The sequence below is a fragment of the Salvelinus alpinus genome, chromosome 7 (genome assembly GCF_045679555.1).
Source record: "Salvelinus alpinus chromosome 7, SLU_Salpinus.1, whole genome shotgun sequence".
Classification (NCBI taxonomy): Eukaryota; Metazoa; Chordata; class Actinopteri; order Salmoniformes; family Salmonidae; genus Salvelinus; species Salvelinus alpinus.
Genome location: NC_092092.1, coordinates 8,860,281 through 8,883,273, shown reverse-complemented (window position 1 = coordinate 8,883,273; position 22,993 = coordinate 8,860,281). Strand labels below are relative to the sequence as shown.

At 44.4% G+C, this 22,993-nt stretch overlaps 1 protein-coding gene across 1 annotated transcript in view; it reads right to left on the bottom strand.

The window, feature by feature from the left end:
- Window positions 1-10,416: 10,416 nt before the first annotated feature.
- LOC139580384 (RNA binding protein fox-1 homolog 3-like) overlaps window positions 10,417-22,993 on the bottom strand; it is a 995,419-nt gene continuing 982,842 nt past the window's right edge. Inside the window, exon 16 of the mRNA XM_071409011.1 lies at window positions 10,417-15,200. Within this exon, the coding sequence (XP_071265112.1) occupies window positions 15,198-15,200 (3 nt within the window). The 3' untranslated portion in view covers window positions 10,417-15,197. The remainder of the gene's footprint in view (window positions 15,201-22,993) is intronic.

Genomic DNA, 22,993 nt, shown 5'->3' with positions numbered 1-22,993 from the left:
CTGATTCCTGAACATGTAAAACCAATCGAGTCGGGCTGCACTCACCCTAACCCCAAAGACCTTCACCCATGTGTTGGGATGTCTAGTTCTCCAAACATCTACTAGATCAAACTGATTAATGATGTCCCTTAACATCCCCACTGAGCCTGAATGAGGCTCCTCCCCATTTCTGTCTTTTGTCAAATCCATCGTACAGTTCCAGTCCCCGCCGACCATCAGTGTCTCTCTCTGTGAGATTTCCTGTCTAAGACACCCAAACAGAAGCCCCCTCTCTCTCCCTGTGTTAGGTGCATAGACATTTATAAGGTCAAAACCACACTTATTTATTTCTGCTTTTACTACAAGCAGTCTACCCCTAAACACCTCCTTTGAGGAGCACATTTTCTATGGCCAGACCCTGTGCAAATAGGACTGCCACCCCTGCACTAACATTTGTTCCATGGCTCAGCACACTTGCCCCTTTCCACCAGAGCCCCCAATCGACTTTATTCACTATGCGTCTCCTGCAAAAACAACACCTGTACTTTTTTGTCTTACATATTCACCCAACAGACTCCTCTTTCCCACATCTCTGGCGTCATTTACATTAAGCGAGCCTACCCAAAGAGTCTCCATAAGAAGTGGGAGAAAAGCCAGCAAAGAAAGAGACCAATAGCAAAGCTCAAAAAGCCACAGTGCCAGAAAGGAACTATACATCTAAACAGTGTCTGAAGGTAAACTTTACGCACTGTTGTGACCCACTTCTTCAACCTAAACCGTTTCCTAAGTGAGAGGACACCATGACCCTCATGTTTTAGAGCATGTTGTACTGATCTTAATAACTTTCCAGATCGCAAAAAAAAAGCTTAAAGATGAACCTTCTTTTTCCCTTTAGTCTCATTCAGGAACCTTGATAGTTCCCTCACTGTGTACTTTGACCCCTCTGCCTGACTGGCTGTCAGCACTGGACCCATTGAGGAGGAGTCTGAAAAGAAAGCCTCCTCATTGTCCTCTTCCTCAGACTCTTCTTCCTCCTCCTCGTCTCCATCTCCCATCCTGACCACCTGCCCTTTCTCTCTGGTCGGGGCCTCCCCCCCCAGCACCAGGCAAAAGTTCCTTGGTGCCTTCGACCACACCAGCCTCTCCCCTTCCACCTCCTTTCATCTCCCTCTTCCACATGACACCCTCCTCCACCCCCCCTAGTCACTTACCCTTCCCCACTAAATAAAATAAAATAAAATAAAATGTTATTGGTCACATACACATGGTTAGCAGATGTTAATGCGAGTGTAGCGAAATGCTTGTGCTATTAGTTCCGACAGTGCAGCAATATCTAACATGTAATCTAACAATTCCACAACAACTACCTTATACACACAAATCTAAGTAAAGGAATGGAATAAGAATATATAAATATAAATATATGGATATGCAATGACCGAGCGGCATAGGCAAGATGCAATAGATGGTATAAAATACAGTATATACATATGAGATGAGTAACGCAAGATATGTAAACATTATTAAAGTTACTAGGGCTCTATTTGTTAAAGTGGCCAAGGATTTCAAGTCTGTATGTAGGCAGCAGCCTCTCTGTTTAACAGTCTGATGGCCTTGAGATAGCTGTTTTTCAATCTCCCGGTCCCAGCTTTGATGCACCTGTACTGACCTCGCCTTCTGGATGGTAGCGGGGTGAACAGGCAGTGGCTTGGGTGGTTGTTGTCCTTCCTGTGACATCGGGTGCTGTAGGTGTCCTGGGGGGCAGGTAGTTTGCCCCCGGTGATGTGTTGTGCAGACCGCACCACCCTCTGGAGAGCCTTGCGATTGTGGGCGATGCAGTTGATGCAGCCGGACAGGATGCTCTCAATTGTGCATCTGTAAATTTCAGCCTCCTGAGGTTGAAGAGATGCTGTTGCGCCTTCTTCACCACACTGTCTGTGTGGGTGGACCATTTCAGTTTGTCCGTGATGTGTACGCCGAGAAACCTCATCTACACCACCATCTATAACCTGACTAGACCCAGCCTCATCTACACCACCATCTATAACCTGACTAGACCCAGCCTCATCTACACCATCATCTATAACCTGACTAGACCCAGCCTCATCTACACCATCATCTATAACCTGACTAGACCCAGCCTCATCTACACCATCATCTATAACCTGACTAGACCCAGCCTCATCTACACCACCATCTATAACCTGACTAGACCCAGCCTCATCTCCACCACCATCTATAACCTGACTAGACCCAGCCTCATCTACACCACCATCTATAACCTGACTAGACCCAGCCTCATCTACACCCCATCTATAACCTCACTAGACCCAGCCTCATCTACACCACCATCTATAACCTGACTAGACCCAGCCTCATCTACACCACCATCTATAACCTGACTAGACCCAGCCTCATCTCCACCACCATCTATAACCTGACTAGACCCAGCCTCATCTACACCCCATCTATAACCTGACTAGACCCAGCCTCATCTACACCACCATCTATAACCTGAGTAGACCCAGACTCATCTACACCACCATCTATAACCTGAGTAGACCCAGCCTCATCTACACCACCATCTATAACCTGACTAGACCCAGCCTCATCTACACCCCATCTATAACCTGACTAGACCCAGCCTCATCTACACCACCATCTATAACCTGAGTAGACCCAGCCTCATCTACACCACCATCTATAACCTGACTAGACCCAGCCTCATCTAAACCACCATCTATAACCTGACTAGACCCAGCCTCATCTACACCATCATCTATAACCTGACTAGACCCAGCCTCATCTACACCACCATCATCTATAACCTGACTAGACCCAGCCTCATCTACACCATCATCTATAACCTGACTAGACCCAGCCTCATCTACACCACCATCTATAACCTGACTAGACCCAGCCTCATCTCCACCACCATCTATAACCTGACTAGACCCAGCCTCATCTACACCATCATCTATAACCTGACTAGACCCAGCCTCATCTACACCACCATAATCTATAACCTGACTAGACCCAGCCTCATCTCCACCACCATCTATAACCTGACTAGACCCAGCCTCATCTACACCATCATCTATAACCTGACTAGACCCAGCCTCATCTACACCACCATCTATAACCTGACTAGACCCAGCCTCATCTCCACCACCATCTATAACCTGACTAGACCCAGCCTCATCTACACCACCATCCATTCTTCCAGATACAAATGTGTTAAAACAGTCTACTGGTGACAGTTCCCTCTGGTAGCAGTGAGACCTTAGCGGGTAGTTTCCTGGATTGTCTGTATACAATAGGAGGGGATGACACAGTGGTTTGGAGGGGGATCAATGTTGTGAGGTGGAGTGGGCCGTTTGTTTCCTCATGTGTGTGTGTGTGTGTGTGTGTGTGTGTGTGTGTGTGTGTGTGTGTGTGTGTGTGTGTGTGTGTGTGTGTGTGTGTGTGTGTGTGTGTGTGTGTGTGTGTGTGTGTGTGTGTGTGTGTGTGTGTGTGTGTGTGTGTGTGTGTGTGTGTGTGTGTACAAACATGTCTGTGTGTACCGGTATATGTGTGTGAGTGTACATTCCCTGGTTGTTGCGGTGAAAAGGGATCGAGGGGATCGATGAAGCATTTGTTTTGTTTAGTTAAATGATCGCCGTGGAGACAGACAGGAGCACTCCGTCTTGTGTCCCTGAGGGGAGAGAAGACAAATGGGTATCAAACCACATCATCCCTCTCGCAGGCTCAGTGTCTCTCAATGTCTCTCTCATTGTCTCTCAGTCTCTCTCAGTGTCTCTCTGTGTCTCTTCCATTGTTTCAGTGTCTCTCTGTGTCTCTATCGTTGTCTCTAAGTGTCTCTCTCAATGTCTCTAAGTGTCTCTCTCATTGTCTCTAAGTGTCTCTCTCAATGTCTCTAAGTGTCTCTCTCATTGTCTCTCAGTCTCTCTCAGTGTCTCTCTGTGTCTCTTCCATTGTTTCAGTGTCTCTCTGTGTCTCTTCCATTGTTTCAGTGTCTCTCTGTGTCTCTATCGTTGTCTCTAAGTGTCTCTCTCAATGTCTCTAAGTGTCTTAGTGTCTCTCTGTCTCTGTCTCTTGTTGTCTGTAAGTGTTTCCCTCAGTCTCTGTCTCTCTGTCTCTCTCAGTCTCTCTCAGTATCTCTCAGTATCTTTCTCATTGTCTCTTTCACTGTCTCTCAGTGCCTCTCTCAGTATCTCAGTGTCTCCCAGTGTCTCCTAGTGTCTCTCTCTGTGTCTCTCTATGTGTCTCACAGTGTCTCTCTCTGTGTCTCTCTCTGTCTCCCAGTGTCTCTCTCATTGTCTCTCTCTGTCTCTCTGTGTCTCTCTCAATGTCTCTCAGTGTCTCTGTGTCTCTCAGTATCTCTCTCAATGTCTATCTGTGTCTCTCTGTGTCTCTCAGTATCTCTCTCAATGTCTATCTGTGTCTCTCAGTATCTCTCTGAATGTCTCTGTATCTCTCTTAGTGTCTCACAATTTCTCTGTGTCATTCTCATTGTCTTTCAGTGTCTCTCTCAGTATCTCTCTCAGTCAGGTGTTGGAACCGAAATGATTTTCCAATCGATTCACTCTGAACAGAAGCATATTTTTTTGTTCTTTTCCAAAATAAAGTTCTTAACTGGTTCGAACACCCCAAAAAGTAACAGTTTATATCGTTCCTTTTTAAACCTCCGTAATCATTTAGATTTTTACATTTAGCTCGACATTAAATACCTTCACTAAGGCTTGGCTTGACGCGCTGGGCATCTTGTTATGACATGAATGATCTGAATTAGGCCTACAACATTTTACCTACAGGGGAGAGGCTTCTATGAAGGAAATGTGAATGCTTTTAAGCTTCTGATTTTCTGATAACGTTGGACCAGAGATAGCTAACAAGCTTGTGTTTGCAGAGGGGCACCAGCATTTTGTAGTTAATGAAACTCTATGTGAAATATGATAACTATAGTATCCTTAACTAGCATTGAAAAAGATTAGCTATTCTTCCAGATGAAAAATCTCTCTTCCTCATTTCTGAATCACACTACTAATGTCTGTAGGCTTCTAGCCGAGTTCCCAACAACTAGATGTTCCGGTTTTCAGGGGAAATCCAAAGAGCGCCTGTGATGCAACTTCCACTTTTGGACTTTAACAAGGCGACACTTCATCTTAGCTCCTCCTCCACATTTACTGGATTGGTTGAACAGTACAGAAGAGAACCTCCCCCAACAGATTTGTTTCTTCTCGTCAAGATCAGTATGTAGGAATCTAGTTTCAGGCATTCATTTTATGCCTGCTACGTTAAGTTAGTAGGCTACAGTAGCCTATGGCAACGTCAGTACGGTAGCCTATGGTAATGTCAGTACGGTAGCCTATGGTAACGTCAGTACAGTAGCCTATGGTAACGTCAGTACAGTAGCCTATGGTAACGTCAGTACAGTAGCCTATGGTAACGTCAGTACAGTAGCCTATGCTAACGTCAGTACAGTAGCCTATGGTAACGTCAGTACAGTAGCCTATGGTAACGTCAGTACACTAGCCTATGGTAACGTCAGTACGGTAGCCTATGGTAACGTCAGTACGGTAGCCTATGGTAATGTCAGTACAGTAGCCTATGGTAACGTCAGTACGGTAGCCTATGGTAATGTCAGTACAGTAGCCTATGCTTCGGAGGGGGAGGGGCAGGTAATCTACACACGCACACTTATGATTTAAGATTTTCAGCTGGCAGGCAGACACTGTTTCTGAGTGACAGAGTGAGGGCTTTGCATAGACACTTTGTTGCATTTCTTGAGGGACTGGAACATAAAATAAATATATTAACCAGTTCCCATGCTTTTAAAACAATGGTTCTGTTCCAGAACAGTATAGATCACTTTTGTTTTCCGGTTCTGATTCTGTTCCCTGAACCGGTTCTAATCCCTGCTTTCAGTATCTCTCTCAGTGTCTCTCAGTCTCTCTGTGTCTCTCAGTATCTCTCTCATTGTTTCCAAGTGTATCTCAGTGTCTGTGGCACTGGAACTGGCATCAGCTCTGCTGTGCTGTGACTCCACTGACTGACTGACAGACTGACTGAGTGCAATGGCATCTGTCAGACTGAAGATTGACTGACTGCTGTGAGCAGGTAGATAGAAAATACTGTACATGCAGATGTGTATCCCTATAATCAGGTTCTTGTCTGTCTTTGTGACCATCTGGGCTTCAACCTGGGTGGTTTGTACACCACAATATATTATTTATTTATTATTTAACCTTTATTTTAACTAGGCAAGTCAGTTAAACCTCTTTGGGCTAGGGGGCAGTATTTTCACGTCCGGATGAAAAGCTTTCCCAAAGTAAACTGCCTGCTACTCAGGCCCAGAAGCTAGGATATGCATATAATTGGTAGATGTAGATAGAAAACACTCTAACGTTTCTAAAACTGTTTGAATAATGCCTGTGAGTATAACAGAACTGATATGGCAGGCGAAAACCTGAGAAAAATCCATCCAGGAAAAAATAAATTGAGGTCACTCTCTTTTCAATGGGTTTCTATGTGGATCTAGATTTCTGTGGCACTTGCTTGCAGTTCCTATCGCTTCCACTGGATGTCAACAGTCTTTAGAAATTGGTTGATGTTTTTCCTTTGAGAAATGAAGAAGTAGGGCTGTTCAGAACGAGGGCCGAGTCTGGTGTACTGTTGTGGTTGGGGCGCACGACCTGAAAGCTCGCTCCACTTTGTTTTCGTCTGGTATTGAACGCAGTTTATCCCGTCTTCAATTTGATCGATTATTTATGTTAAAAAATACCTAAAGTTGTATTAGGAAAGTTGTTTGAAATGTTTGGAACAAGTTTACAGGTAACTTATTAGATATTTTGTAGTCATGTTGCGCGAGTTGGAACCAGTGTTTTTCTGGATCAAACGAGCCAAATAAATTGACATTTTGGAGATATAACGACGGAATTTATCGAACAAAAGGACCGTTTGTGATGTTTATGGGACATATTGGAGTGCCAACAAAAGAAGATCTTCAAAGGTAAGGCATGAATTATATCGTTATTTCTGCATTTTGTGTCGCGCCTGGCGGGTTGAAATATGAATGTAATGTGTTTGTTTGGTGGGGTGCTATCCTCAGATAAGCGCATGGTTTGCTTTCGCCGTAAAGCCTTTTTGAAATCTGACACGTTGGCTGGATTAACAACAAGTGTGGCTTTCATTTGGTGTATTGCATGTGGGATTTTATTAAAGTTGAATATTTATAGTAATTGAATATGAATTTGGGACTGCACCACCTTATGGGACTGCGCCACCCTATGGGACTGCGCCACCCTATGGGACTGCGCCACCCTATGCACCACCCTATCACGTCCGGTTGTGATAGAGCCTGGATTCGAAACAGGGTGTTTGCAGTGACGCCTCTAGCACTGAGATGCAGTGTCTTAGACCGCTGAACCAGGGTGTCTGTAGTGATGCCTCTAGCACTGAGATGCAGAGCCTTAGACCGCTGAACCAGGGTGTCTGTAGTGATGCCTCTAGCACTGAGATGCAGTGTCTTAGACCGCTGAACCAGGGTGTCTGTAGTGATGCCTCTAGCACTGAGATGCAGAGCCTTAGACCGCTGAACCAGGGTGTCTGTAGTGATGCCTCTAGCACTGAGATGCAGAGTCTTAGACCACTGAACCAGGGTGTCTGTAGTGATGACTCTAGCACTGAGATGCAGTGTCTTAGACCGCTGAACCAGGGTGTCTGTAGTGATGCCTCTAGCACTGAGATGCAGAGCCTTAGACCGCTGAACCAGGGTGTCTGTAGTGATGCCTCTAGCACTGAGATGCAGTGCCTTAGACAGCTGCACCACTCGGGAGCCCCTATACTTTTTTAGCACACTGAACTAGAGCCTATTAGAAATACAGATTTGTGTCGACCATCGAAGTCGTATGCCGAAGGGTACTATTCAGTTTCCATTAGAAGGTACTATTCCACTGTTACGTTCCCCAGTTTCTGGGTTGTGGTTTGTGTATTTGTATGTATTTCAGGAAATGGCTTCCTGGAATCCCCCAAGCAGCTGATTGGTCGACTCCATGGCTAATTGGAGCTGACCCCGCCCCCTCACCAGGATACAGCTGTATCCCATCAGACTCCTTCTGAAGCAATATAAGCCAGTGTTCTGTTGCTCAGAAAATAGATGATTGCTGAGAGAAGAGAGATGAGGGTGATAGCCTGTGTTGGTTGTTGTTAGGGTTAGGTTGGTTGGTGTAGGTTGGTTTTTGCTGAGAAACAGGTTTTTGTGAAGTATTTTGTAGCGGTCCTGCGGAGGTATGTTTTTTCCCAAAGGTCTTTTTTGATTATTGAATTTGTTTGTACTTTTCTGTTTCATTTGTTCCCATGGAGGAAGGGGAAGGCACCTTGGGAGTGCTTAGGCAAGAGGCCTGTGGGCATACATATACCCGTAGTATATACTCTGTCTATGTACACTAGGTAAGACCTGGGCGGACCATCCCCTGTATTTTGGTTAGTGCACCAGGTGGTGCTAGTTAGGTAAGTAGTGGGTAGGCAGGTAAGGTAGGAGAGGGGGCTTTGATATTTACTTTCTTTGCTTTGGTTCCGTCCAGCGCCTTTTCCCCAAAATTACCGTGTGATGGAATAAATTCCTTGTAAACGGTACCACTCTCTGCCTTTGTCATCCTTACTCACATCTACAGTCCTCTTTCACTCCACAGGGAGTTGTGTTGTAGCAGGGTGTTGCATTCCCTCTCCCGTAACATCCACCATACATGCCTGTGTATACAGTTGAAGTTGGAAGTTTACATACACCCTCAGACAAACACATTTGAACTCAGTTTTTCACAATTCCTGACATTTATTCCTAGTAAAAATTCCCTGTCTTAGGTCGGTTAGGATCACCACTTTATTTTAAGAATGTGAATTGTCAGAATAATAGTAGAGAGAATGATTTATTTCAGCTTTTATTTCTTTCATCACAAACCCAGTGGGTCAGAAGTTTACATACACTCAATTAGTATCTGGTAGCATTGCCTTTAAATTGTTTAACTTGGGTCAAATGTTTCGGGTAGCCTTCCACAAGCTTCCCACAATAAGTTGGGTGAATTTTGTCCCATTCCGCTGACAGAGCTGGTGTAAATGAGTCAGGTTTGTAGGCCTCCTTGCTCACACATGCTTTTTCAGTTCTGCCCACACATTTTCTATGGGATTGAGGTCAGTGCTTTGTGATGGCCACTCCAATACCTTGACCTTGTTGTCCTTAAAGCCATTTTGCCACAACTTTGGGAGTATGCTTGGGGTCATTGTCCATTTGGAAGACCCATTTGAGAACAAGCTTTAACTTCCTGACTAATGTCTTGAAATGTTGCTTCAATATGTCCACACATTTTCTTTTCTCATGATGCCATCTATTTTGTGAAGGGCACCAGTCCCTCCTGCAGCAAAGCACCCCCACAACATGATGCTGCCACCCCCGTGCTTCACGGATGGGATTGTGTTCTTAGGCTTGCAAGCGTCCCCCTTTTTCCTCCAAACATAACGATGGTCATTATGGCCAAACAGTTCTATTTTTGTTTCATCAGACCAGAGGACATTTCTCCAAAAAATATGATCTTTGTCCCCATGTGCGTTGCAAACCGTAGTCTGGCTTTTCATGGCTGTTTTGGAGCAGTGGCTTCTTCCTTGCTGAGCGGACTTTCAAGTTATGTCGATATAGGACTGTTGTACCTGTTTCCTTCCTCCTGTTTCCTCCAGCATCTTCACAAGGTCCTTTGCTATTGTTCTGGGAATGATTTTCACTTTTCACACCAAAGTACGTTCATCTCTAGGAGACAGAACGCGTTTCCTTCCTGAGCGGTATGACGGCTGTGTGGTCCCATGGTGTTGATACTTGCGAACTATTGTTTGTACAGATGAACGTGGTACCTTCATCTGTTCGGAAGTTGCTCCCAAGGATGAACCAGACTTGTGGAGGTCTACAATTTTTTTCTGAGGTCTTGGCTGATTCTTTTTATTTTCCCATGATGTCAAGTAAAGAAGCACTGAGTTTGAAGGTAAGCCTTGAAATACATCCACAGGTACACCTCCAATTGACTCAAATGATGTCAATTAGCCTATCAGAAGCTTCTAAAGCATGACATAATTTTCAGGAATTTTCCAAGCTGTATAAAGGCACAGTGAACTTAGTGTATGTAAACTTCTGACCCACTGGAATGGTGATACAGTGAATTATAAGTGAAATAATCTGTCTGTAAACAATTGTTGGAACAATTACTTGTGTCATGCACAAAGTAGATGTGCTAACCGACTTGCCAAAACTATAGTTTGTTATATATAATTTGTGTAGTGGTTGAAAAACAAGTTTTAATGACTCCAACCTAAATGTATGTAAACTTCCGACTTCAACTGTATACAATACGAGCACACTCACACACACACAAACAGTTGACCAAGACACCAGTCTCTCGTTGAGGAAAGAAATATTTATTAATAACTGCAGTAATCATGATAACTGTAATAATAATTTAACGATCATAATAAATATTACTGTATTTCTGAAGCACATTGAAAGCATACACAAAGTAGAACAGAACGGAACAGAAACCAAATCCCAAAGTTAGAGTACAGTTTCTGAACAGCTCAAACATGTAATCTCTTGAAATTGATCAATATATCTCTATGTATTTTGTTTACCTACTCATCTTTTAATCTATATGACCTTGGAGCAATTGCCCAAAAATAAGAAATAAATAACAGAAATAGATGTGTTTGAAGCACATGAAGAGTCATCGTTTTGAATTTCCAGTAATACAACGTTCTGACATAGACAGAAAAAGGAGCATCTGTACATTCGGAATACAAAAGTACCACATTTATAAGCCGTAAACAGATGGACAGACCGACACACACAGAATGGAAGGGTTTCTCTTTCACAGCGTCAGCTTACTCCTACACCACTCTAACCTTTGTGCTTTGGGGGACCGCAGAGGGCATTGTGAACTAGGATGGTGACGGATGGGGACGGAAATGGATAAACTATAGGGGAGGTAGGTCTGTGGTTTTGGCTCAGGGGTTTGAGAGCTTGTTCGGGTACTACAGGATAACCTGGGTCTGAACTGGGTTGGGTTTTGGACTGAGGTTTCTGGATTCAGATGATCTGGGTCTGGATTTTGCATTAGGGTTTAGGTTGTAAACAAATCGGGAAGTTCGAGGAAACCGACATTTGGTTTTCGTAAGGAAGCTTGTGGATTTTCAGGAAGCCATCATTGGAATGAGTGTTGGATGTGGGCTTTGGGTTAGGGTGCACAGAGGTATACGTAACTTTAGGAGCAGCGGGTAGGGGTAGGGTACGGTACAGTAATTAGCCTCAGACAATAACAGAGCTATAGTGAAGGCTGCTTCACACTTGTTTGGGCCAAATCCTAACTCAAGATCTACACACTTAAATCACATGTTTGCGTAAGGTCCTCTATGACATCAAAGTCTTGCAGAGTTACGTTTTTTTATTTCAAATGAGAATTAAGCCATTTCAGAGCAAATATTAGCACACAGACACACTACCACCGCTCTCAGCGGTGCTGGGAATATAAATTATTAACAATGTTCTATGCTCAATGACAAAAATGTATCCCTGCACTAACATTTCACTTCTGCACGTTTATTTGAATGTGTAAGTCCGATAGACCGACATATTCACAAGCGTGCGGTGGTGAACGTGTGCACAGGACAAATGTTATAACCACTTTAATCATACATCTCTTTCCCCAGGGTTGAACAGCAGGTCTACATCTAAACAGGAAGGAAACAGACCAAAACAATAACACAGCAGTAGAATCAGATTATCAGGATAAGTTAAACCTCTTAAAAGTCTCAGCTCCCAGATCTCTGTTAGAAGTGACATCATAGTTTTTATTTATTTGTTTGCTTGTCTTTGTTAATACATGAGGTCACTGTCTCTCTCAGTGCCCGTGCAGATGTGACTTCACATCAAGAGTCCCTTGAGCTTTGCAATGACAACTTGACAACAACAGATTGAGTGGTTAGAGGTGGACAGAGGTGTTTCTCTATAACACACACACACACACTTTACTGGTTCAGGTCTCATTATTTATGCTACATGCATAACTAACATACACCTGTTAGTTAACATGTTAACAAACAAACAGCTGTCCCCCTGTCCCCCTGTCCCCCTGTCCACCTGTCCCCCTGTCCCCCTGTCCCCCTGTCCACCTGTCCCCCTGTCCACCTGTCCCCCTGTCCCCCTGTCCACCTGTGAAGATACCCGCTCTGTCTTCTCTGAGGACAAGAATGCAGCAAAGTGGGTTTATTTATCTGGAACCTTCCATCCATCACACTGCGGGGAAACGTTCGTAGACCAGCCTGTCAGATACAGTCACACCTGAGTCCAGGGAAACGTCCGTAGACCAGCCTGTCAGATACAGTCACACCTGAGTCCAGAGGTAGCAGCTCATTGTGGTGTAGGGAAGCTTGATGTGCAGCAGAGGCTAAGGTGAACTCCGAAAGGAAAGAGAGCTCAGATTTTTACAGTACCATCCTGTCCTCCAATCAGAGAGAAGAGGGATAAGGAGTCCCCTTATTCCCTGTCTTCAAAGCTGGATCCTCAACCCTCTTGAGTATAGGTCACAAATCCCCTCCAACACAGATCAGGGTGTGCCTTGTCTCAATCTGAGTCAGAACCCTCCCTCACCCCCACCCCCCACCCACTCTCAGCACTAGTCCCTCACTTGGTCCTCACCCCCTCTCTCTCTCTCTCTCTCCCTCTCTTTCACCTCAGGAGAGAGAAGAAGAATAAATACAAAATAAATCAATATTTAAAAACATATTTGATCTGCGATGTTCCTCTCCTGGTGTTCTTGTTCTCGTCAGAAGAGTTCTGACTGATCCAGTAATGACGGTTCTTATCTGGAGAACGTCTGTCTGCAGGGGCACTGGTGTGTTCCACATAATACCTTCCCCACGTGTTCCTACGTAAAATACCCTCCCCAGTCGTATTGGTGTGACGCTCTGAAGTCCAGAATTATGTCAGATGAAACGTTCTGCTATATTATCATTGTTGTAGTGTACTGCATATACATTGTACTTTGACATTTTTTTATATATATATATATATATAACGACATTCACATAAAAAGTTTTTGGAAGTTACATTCAATAGCGGAACCAAAGGAGGAGTAAATAGACAAACAGGTAATAACACTACACAGGTATAGAAATGTCCCAGGAATGGTTCGACAGTGCATTAAGTCCGACGCCCATGTAAACCATAATATCGATAATCAAAAATCAAAGGGCGAACTTAATTCCAAGGGTTGCAGATCACAAATAGATATATTTATATTCATCATATATATAAATGTTTTTTTTTTTTTTTCTTACTCGATAATACAATACATGTAACATTAGTTAATGGCTACAATGGACTTTTCCCCACCATGTCTGACATGTTATTAGTACAATGTTTAAATATAGAAGGATGTTACTAAAGTAGAGCTCGATATAAATAGAACGTTTTAAAAGAGAATTTAATACATCTTTATCAGTTGGTTTTGCGACCCGTCTGACGGAACCGTCCCTTTCTTCTCTCTGTCTCTCAGAAGGATCCTGAGCCCATATCTAAGACGGATGGTCAATCTGCATCCCAAATGACTCCCTATTCCCTATATAGTGCTCTGCTTTTGACCAGTATTGAACCATATAGGGAATAGGGTGAATGTTGGGATACGTCGATGGGGGTGTAGACAGCTCCCATGTTTGTAATTTATAGCTACATATCCAACCCGCCCACCTCCCTCACCCCGACACAATGTACAAAAGAAGCTGTTTGTTTACTACACATCACAGCCACCTCAACCACAACACCACAACAACATGTTTTGGTAGCAACGCTGGGGTTTGGGGGGGGCTGTTGTGGTCGACAGCAGACATGCCCCCTGGACATCTACATACTGTATGTAGGATCTTCATTTGATTACCCTGTTGCAGGACATTTAAAACTCTGTTGCAGGACATTTAAAACTTGTAGTGTATTTGAGGTTTAAGAATGCTTCTGAAGTTTGTCTTTTCCACTTTGAAATTTCAGGCTTGATTTTCCCTTACGGACATTTTTTCAGATGCTACAAAAATCTCCATTCATTATAATCCACATTATAATTCAAATTTCCTGTTGCTGTATGATTATTTTCCTGCTGTAGGAGACTGGCTCAAATGAAGATCCTACATCTGTAAATACAATAGAGTGGGTGTTCCCTGACTTTTTACAGGCTTCTCTGCTTCCTCTCTGCTAAACACTTCCTTGGCTTTGATATTGGAGCATTCAGGGTGTCTTTTAGTTCAAGATACAGAGATACAAAGTGGACTGGAAGAGCAACGTGTAGAGGAGCTGTTTTTCAAGTGGAAGGAAGCTCTACACTAGAGTTTAACTGTCCCCCTTTATATGACATCACTTGTTGTTTTCACATGACCCACAGGAAGTAATTCATTCTAAATAGTCAAAGATTGTTGACCGCCCGAGCGAGGTTGACCTGTAAACGTGACCCAAATGGGTCAGAGTTTGTATGTGATGTCACACGTTTTCACCTTTCAAACAATGAAACCAAGGACATGTGTGGAAGATGCAGCATAGCTCTCATTCGCCTGCCGTTTGGTGTCGTTGCTATGGTGTGACCATAACGTTATTACCATGACGACCAAATAAGAGTCATGTCAGGCGGACAAGCAACCCCCCCACTGGCACATCAGCCTGCCCTCACAACCCCCCCCGGTCTGCAGTGGGAAGGGGTGGGGGCGGGGCAAGGCTGTCACCACTCTCCTCCCCTTCTTCCAAATTGCCACATTATACATCTCTGTTCTTTTTGTTGATTTTTTTTTAAACATACATATACATTACATATAATATATATACATTCTTTCGTTTCTGGAAATCATAAACTTAAAAAAGTTTATAAAAATACAATTGTTTTATGATGACCTCTCTTGGTCTCTTCCGCCCAGCAAGGCTTGTCCCAGGGCTAAGCTATGTGTCGCTCTGTCCCTAAAACTGGAGGCGTACTGGTTTAGGCCATTGCTATGGTGCTTAGCCAAAACATCTTCCATCCTCCCCTGTAGACCTTGATAGAAGGGGTCCTGACAATGGCCTCTCTTTTTACATTTTTGTTGGTTTCCTTTATGTTTTGTTGTGTGTTCGTTCTTCTTCCATGTTGTTTTCCTACTAGTCTTTGTTTTATTTACTAGAATAGAAACAAACAGGTCAATAGCAATGGATATTTGTTTTTCATCTTATATATTTTGATATTGTATATTTTTTAAACAAAATACTTTTTCATATAATACATTCCTAGTAGGAGCACATGGGACATTGAATATATTTCTAGTTACATATTTCACTATATAAACGTATAAAGTCTGCATACACTGTCATAATCCATATATACAGTGGGGAGAACAAGTATTTGATACACTGCCGATTTTGCAGGTTTTCCTACTTACAAAGCATGTAGAGGTCTGTAATTTTTATCATAGGTACACTTCAACTGTGAGAGACGGAATCTAAAACAAAAATCCTGAAAATCACATTGTTTGATTTTTAGGTAATTAATTTGCATTTTATTGCATGACATAAGTATTTGATACATCAGAAAAGCAGAACTTAATATTTGGTACAGAAACCTTTGTTTGCAATTACAGAGATCATACGTTTCCTGTAGTTCTTGACCAGGTTTGCACACACTGCAGCAGGGATTTTGTCCCACTCCTCCATACAGACCTTTTCCAGATCCTTCAGGTTTCGGGGCTGTCGCTGGGCAATACGGACTTTCAGCTCCCTCCAAAGATTTTCTATTGGGGTCAGGTCTGGAGACTGGCTAGGCCACTCCAGGACCTTGAGATGCTTCTTACGGAGCCACTCCTTAGTTGCCCTGGCTGTGTGTTTCGGGTCGTTGTCATGCTGGAAGACCCAGCCACGACCCATCTTCAATGCTCTTACTGGGGGAAGGAGGTTGTTGGCCAAGATCTCGCGATACATGGCCCCATCCATCCTCCCCTCAATACGGTGCAGTCGTCCTGTCCCCTTTGCAGAAAAGCATCCCCAAAGAATGATGTTTCCACCTCCATGCTTCATGGTTGGGATGGTGTTCTTGGGGTTGTACTTATCCTTCTTCTTCCTCCAAACACGGCGAGTGGAGTTTAGACCAAAAAGCTCTATTTTTGTCTCATCAGACCACATGACCTTCTCCCATTCCTCCTCTGGATCATCCAGATGGTCATTGGCAAACTTCAGACGGGCCTGGACATGCGCTGGCTTGAGCAGGGGGACCTTGCGTGCGCTGCAGGATTTTAATCCATGAAGGCGTAGTGTGTTACTAATGGTTTTCTTTGAGACTGTGGTCCCAGCTCTCTTCAGGTCATTGACCAGGTCCTGCCGTGTAGTTCTGGGCTGATCCCTCACCTTCCTCATGATCATCGATGCCCCACGAGGTGAGATCTTGCATGGAGCCCCAGACCGAGGGTGATTGACCGTCATCTTGAACTTCTTCCATTTTCTAATAATTGCGCCAACAGTTGATGCCTTCTCACCATGCTGCTTGCCTATTGTCCTGTAGCCCATCCCAGCCTTGTGCAGGTCTACAATTTTACCCCTGATGTCCTTACACAGCTCTCTGGTCTTGGCCATTGTGGAGAGGTTGGAGTCTGTTTGATTGAGTGTGTGGACAGGTGTCTTTTATACAGGTAACAAGTTCAAACAGGTGCAGTTAATACAGGTAATGAGTGGAGAACAGGAGGGCTTCTTAAAGAAAAACTAACAGGTCTGTGAGAGCCGGAATTCTTACTGGTTGGTAGGTGATCAAATACTTATGTCATGCAATAAAATGCAAATTAATTACTTAAAAATCATACAATGTGATTTTCTGGATTTTTGTTTTAGATTCCGTCTCTCACAGTTGAAGTGTACCTATGATAAAAATTACAGACCTCTACATGCTTTGTAAGTAGGAAAACCTGCAAAATCGACAGTGTTTCAAATACTTGTTCTCCCCACTGTATATATATATACATATTATATATGTATATATATATAAAATCAAAATGTTTAATTCAAATTTAAAAATAATTGCAACTTATAATAAAAAATATATAAAGTATAAAAAATTCAAATCGGTAACTTTTTAACTAGTTTAAATGTAATAACATGGACGCTGAGATCACGAGTTGAGACTGTGAAGAGATAGACTTTAACATTAGATAGTGAGTAACTAACAGTGGAATAACCTACATGGAATTGCCCTGTAACAGGCTAGGAGTTAGTACACGCAGTTATGGAGCAACTAACACTATTATGCTAACATTTTCTTGTGTATTCGTACCATTAAATGAATTAACAGTGGTAAGTGCCTTTTAATTGCCTGTACTTACATAGCAGGTAATTACATGGTAATCACACTGTAATTAAACAGGTTTTTCCCTATGGCTAGTAATACTACAGCATATAGGTTCTAGGTTACAGATAGGTCATGCAAAATGCTGTCACAAAATACAATTTTAGAGTTCAGCAGCTGAGAGAGAAAGAGAGAGGGATAGAAAGACAGAAAGATCGTGAGAGAGAATGCGACATAGAGAGAAAGTGTGAGAGAGCGAGAGAGAGAGAAAGAAAGAACTAAAGAAAGAGGCAGACAGAAAGAGAGGGGTAGAGAGAAGGGGATAATCCCTGCAGAGGGAGAGAGTTCTGCAATACAGCAGGGGTTCTGTTGACAGGCTACATGATCGGGACTCAGTTACACTTCAAATTTGGGAGACGAGAGGAGGAGAAGAGGTGGAGAAAGGAGAGGAGGAGAAGTGGGAGAGAGGAGAGGAGAAGGAGAGAGTCCTGGGGGCTCTTGTCTCGACAGAACCTCTTTAATTCAGGGAGATGAGTGTCGGGCGCGTCAATCTTCAGAGGGAGAGCACAGAGGCCGACTTTAATTTCAGCAGTACTTTGTAGTCCCGGTCCTCCGGAGAGAGGAACCCAGAAACCAGCACAGCTGTGCCCTGGCTTCACCAATCAGCCCCAATAACGCTTCCCTCTCGTCTCCTATATCGGCCGCCCCCCCCTGGCCTCACGCGGGAGGGCCTTAAAAGCCCTGCTCCACAAACAAACAAAGAAATAGTCAGCCTTCCGCAGAGGGAGGAAGGGACAAGAGGGAGGGAGGAAGGGACAAGAGGGAGGGAGGAAGGGACAAGAGGGAGGGAGGAAGGGACAAGAGGGAGGGAGGAAGGGACAAGAGGGAGGGTGGAAGGGACAAGAGGGAGGGAGGAAGGGACAAGAGGGAGGGAGGAAGGGACAAGAGGGAGGGAGGAAGGGACAAGAGGGAGGGAGGAAGGGACAAGAGGGAGGGAGGAAGGGACAAGAGGGAGGGAGGAAGGGACAAGAGGGAGGGACAAGAGGGAGGGACAAGAAGGAAGGGACAAGAGGGAGGGAGGAAGGGACAAGAGGGAGGGAGGAAGGGACAAGAGGGAGGGAGGAAGGGACAAGAGGGAGGGAGGAAGGGACAAGAGGGAGGGAGGAAGGGACAAGAGGGAGGAAGCTAGAAGAATAAGAACAACAGCAGTGTGAATCCCTCTGGTCGTCAGTGTGGTGAAAGCTCTCTCTCCCCCCTCTTTCTCCCCCCCTCTCGCTCCCCCCTCTCTCGCTCCCCCTCGCTCCCCCCTCTTTCTCCCCCCTCTCTCCCCCCCCTCGCTCTCCCCCCCCCCTCTCTCCCCCCTCTTCCCTCTGGTCGTCAGTGTGGTGAAAGCTCTCTCTCCCCCCTCTTTCTCCCCCCCTCTCGCTCCCCTCTCTCGGAGAGCGGAGGTGACAACATATTAATCACCTCGGGCAAATAACTCCCGGAGAAGTTAATGGGTTGAGAAGCCTCTACCCCAGCCCCCCCTCAGCTCCCTCCACCTGCCCTTGTGTGTGAGTATGTGTGTGTGCTTTAGCAAAGACTTTTAGAGAGAGGAAGATAAAGAGAGTGAGAGTGAGAAAGAGAAAGAGAGCGAGAGAGAGAGAGAAAGAGAGAGAGACAGAGAGAGAGACAGAGAGAGAGAGACAGCGAGTGAGAGAGAGAATTCACAAAATGGGGCAAACACCAAATTAAGACTACATGCAGAATTCTGCAAAAATATCCTCTCTCTACAACGTAAAACACCAAATAATGCATGCAGAGCAGAATTAGGCCGATACCCACTAATTTTCAAAATCCAGAAAAAAGCCGTTAAATTCTACAACCACCTAAAAGGAAGCGATTCCCAAACCTTCCATAACAAAGCCATCACCTACAGAGAGATGAACCCGGAGAAGAGTCCCCTAAGCAAGCGGGTCCTGGGGCTCTGTTCACAAACACAAACACACCCCACAGAGCCCCAGGACAGCAACACAATTAGACCCAACCAAATCATGAGAAAACTAAAATATAATTACTTGACACATTGGAAAGAATTAACAAAAAACTGAGCAAACTGGAATGCTATTTGGTCCTAAACAGAGAGTACACAGTGGCAGAATACTCGACCACTGTGACTGACCCAAACTTAAGGAAAGCTTTGACTATGTACAGACTCAGTGAGCATAGCCTTGCTATTGAGAAAGGCCGCCTTAGGCAGACCTGACTCTGAAGAGAAGACAGGCTATGTGCACACTGTCCGCAAAATGTGGTGGAAACTGAGCTGCACTTCCTAACCTCCTGCCCAATGTATGACCATATTAGAGACACATATTTCCCTCAGATTACACAGATCCACAAAGAATTTGAAAACAAACCCAATTTTGATAAACCCCCATATCTACTGGGTGAAATTCCACAGTGTGCCATCACAGCAGCAAGATTTGTGACCTGTTGCCACAAGAAAAGGGCAACCAGTGAAGAACAAACACCATTGTAAATACAACCCATAATTATGCTTATTCATTTTCCCTTGTGTACTTTAACCATTTGTACATTCTTACAACACTGTATACAGTATATATATAATATGACATTTGTAATGTCTTTATTGTTTTGAAACTTCTGTATGTGTAATGTTTACTGGTAATTTTGATTGTTTATTTCACTTTTGTATATTATCTACCTCACTTGCTTTGGCAATGTTAACACGTTTCCCATGCCAATAAAGCCCCTTGAATTGATGTGAAATTGAGAAAGACAGAGGGAGAGAGTAGAGGGGGACAGAGAGAGACAGAGAGAGAGGCACAGAGAGAGGGGGGGGGGGGGGACAGAGAGAGAGAGGGGGGGGCAGTAGAGAAAGAGAGAGGGACAGAGAGAGACAGAGAGGGGGGGGGCAGTAGAGAAAGAGAGAGGGGGGGCAGTAGAGAAAGAGAGAGGGACAGAGAGAGAGAGGGGGGGGCAGTAGAGGAAGAGAGAGGGACAGAGAGAGACAGAGAGAGGGGGGGCAGTAGAGAAAGAGAGAGGGACAGGGAGAGACAGAGAGGGGGGCAGTAGAGAAAGAGAGAGGGACAGAGAGAGACAGAGAGGGGGGGGGGCAGTAGAGAAAGAGAGAGGGACAGAGAGAGAGAGGGGAAGGGGCAGTAGAGAAAGAGATAGGGACAGAGAGAGACAGAGAGAGGGGGGGCAGTAGAGAAAGAGAGAGGGACAGGGAGAGACAGAGAGGGGGGGGGGCAGTAGAGAAAGAGAGAGGGACAGAGAGAGACAGAGAGGGGGGGGGGGGCAGTAGAGAAAGAGAGAGGGACAGAGAGAGAGAGAGGGGGGCAGAGGGGGACAGAGAGAGAGAGGGGGGGCAGTAGAGAAAGAGAGAGGGACAGAGAGAGACAGAGAGGGGGGGGCAGAGGGGGACTGAGAGAGAGAGAGGGGGGGGGGGCAGTAGAGAAAGAGAGAGGGACAGGGAGAGACAGAGAGGGGTGGGGCAGAGGGGGACAGAGAGAGAGAGAGGGGGCGGCAGTAGAGAAAGAGAGAGGGACAGGGAAGAGTGAGAAAGAAGTGAGTACAGTTGATAGAGTGGGCTGGATCATCTTTCATGTTTAAAAAAGCAAAGCAGAGTCACCTCGCGTTACCTTTCTTTGTGTAATTGAATAAGCATCCTTGAAAGAATAGACAAGCGTGAAGCCTGAGTTGTTTAAAGACAAAGTATATTGAGTTTGAGGATCAACAGTTAAATAGGATATATACTTTTGCTTCATTTTGACTTTGAAAAATCAGTGTCTCCCTTGATATGGGGCCTACATCAACGAGAACATTTCTCTCCTGTTCAGAGGCAGAGCAACAGTAACATACAGTACCAAGTATTGATAAAGTAGTGTAGCCTGATACAGGAAAGTTTCTGAGCATATCTGAAAAATGAAAACGTAACAACACACAAGACATACAGGAATAACACAGTAAATACATTGTGACGATGACCACTTGACAAGGTAGAAGACGTACAGTACACATACAAAAGAGAGTTTGCAATACATGTGTACATAAATACATTATTTTGAGGATATTTTTTTTTGCTTGTTGTTTTTATAAAATATTTTTTAAGAAATGTAAAACAACAGAACAAAGTTGCACAAAACACATTTAAACGACTCCGTTCTCTGTTAGCGACACACAATGAAAAACGAACATGTCGAATTAATCAACACACACAACAACAAAAAGCACAACATAAATAACAGATTTCTCTTCCTATGTCACAACTGCACCTCAAGTTTGGCTTTTTTTTCAATGGTTATGACAATGTGATTCCTATAGTCGAGTTCCTGAATAATTTGTGGGCCGTGAACTGGATCTCACTTGGCTATAGGATTGTGGCTCGTTTCAGAACCTCTACCACAACACTGTCACCTGATATTCCATTGAGAAAATATGTCTGTTACTTTACATGTGAGAGATAACTATGATTTATAAAGCAGACAAACTTCCCAGCCAGCGAGAGTTATATAAACATGAGCGTGGGCTGATGGTGGTGTATGGGCTATGGAAATTGACTTGGGTCCAGCGGAATGGCAATAAAGTATGAATAGATGGATTGTGGGGGTAGAGGGAAGAGACTAGCTGAGAGAGCCGATGGCAGCCATTTTGTGGCTGGCCCGTGGCCCATGGTGCCATCTTACAAATGACTGCATTAACAGAGCCAATTAAAGTGGCAATCATTTAATGGCCACCTACGCAGCCGTGCGAGACTGGGACTTTCATCACGTCAATCGGCCGTAAGGCAGTAATATTCAGTTAGAGCAATCTGGCCAGTGGACCGACTCAGCCCTGCTCTCAATAAAACATGTCTCCACTCAGCACTGACTGGGTATTAGGAACAACAGCTCTAGGAGGAGAGGAGTTATTCCTTTGAAAATAAATACACTGAAACGCTTTAATTTAATGGCAGCTATCAATAGTAGTTATTTGTAGTTATTTTGTACTAAAAAGTTTGTAATTTGAAAAAAAAAACGGAATATTTGTGAAAAATGTAAATTGTATTTCGGAGAATAAATGTTTTATTTTCCACCAGTTTTTCAAAATGTGTTTTGGTTTTCATAAACTAAAGAACACATGCTTTTCAGGACAGGCTTCTCTCCCTTCACCCGAAATGAAGGTGCAGACAGAGCGATGGGGGACATGAAGGGCAGACAGAGTGATGGGGGAAATGAAGGGCAGACAGAGTGATGGGGGAAATGAAGGTGCAGACAGAGTGATGGGGGAAATGAAGGGCAGACAGAGTGATGGGGGAAATGAAGGTGCAGACAGAGCGATGGGGGAAATGAAGGGCAGACAGAGTGATGGGGGAAATGAAGGTGCAGACAGAGCGATGGGGGACATGAAGGTGCAGACAGAGTGATGGGGGAAATGAAGGGCAGACAGAGTGATGGGGGAAATGAAGGTGCAGACAGAGTGATGGAGGAAATGAAGGTGCAGACAGAGTGATGGGGAAATGAAGGTGCAGACAGAGTGATGGGGACATGAAGGTGCAGACAGAGTGATGGGGGAAATGAAGGTGCAGACAGAGTGATGTGGGAAATGAAGGTGCAGACAGAGTGATGGGGGAAATGAAGGGCAGACAGAGTGATGGGGGAATGAAG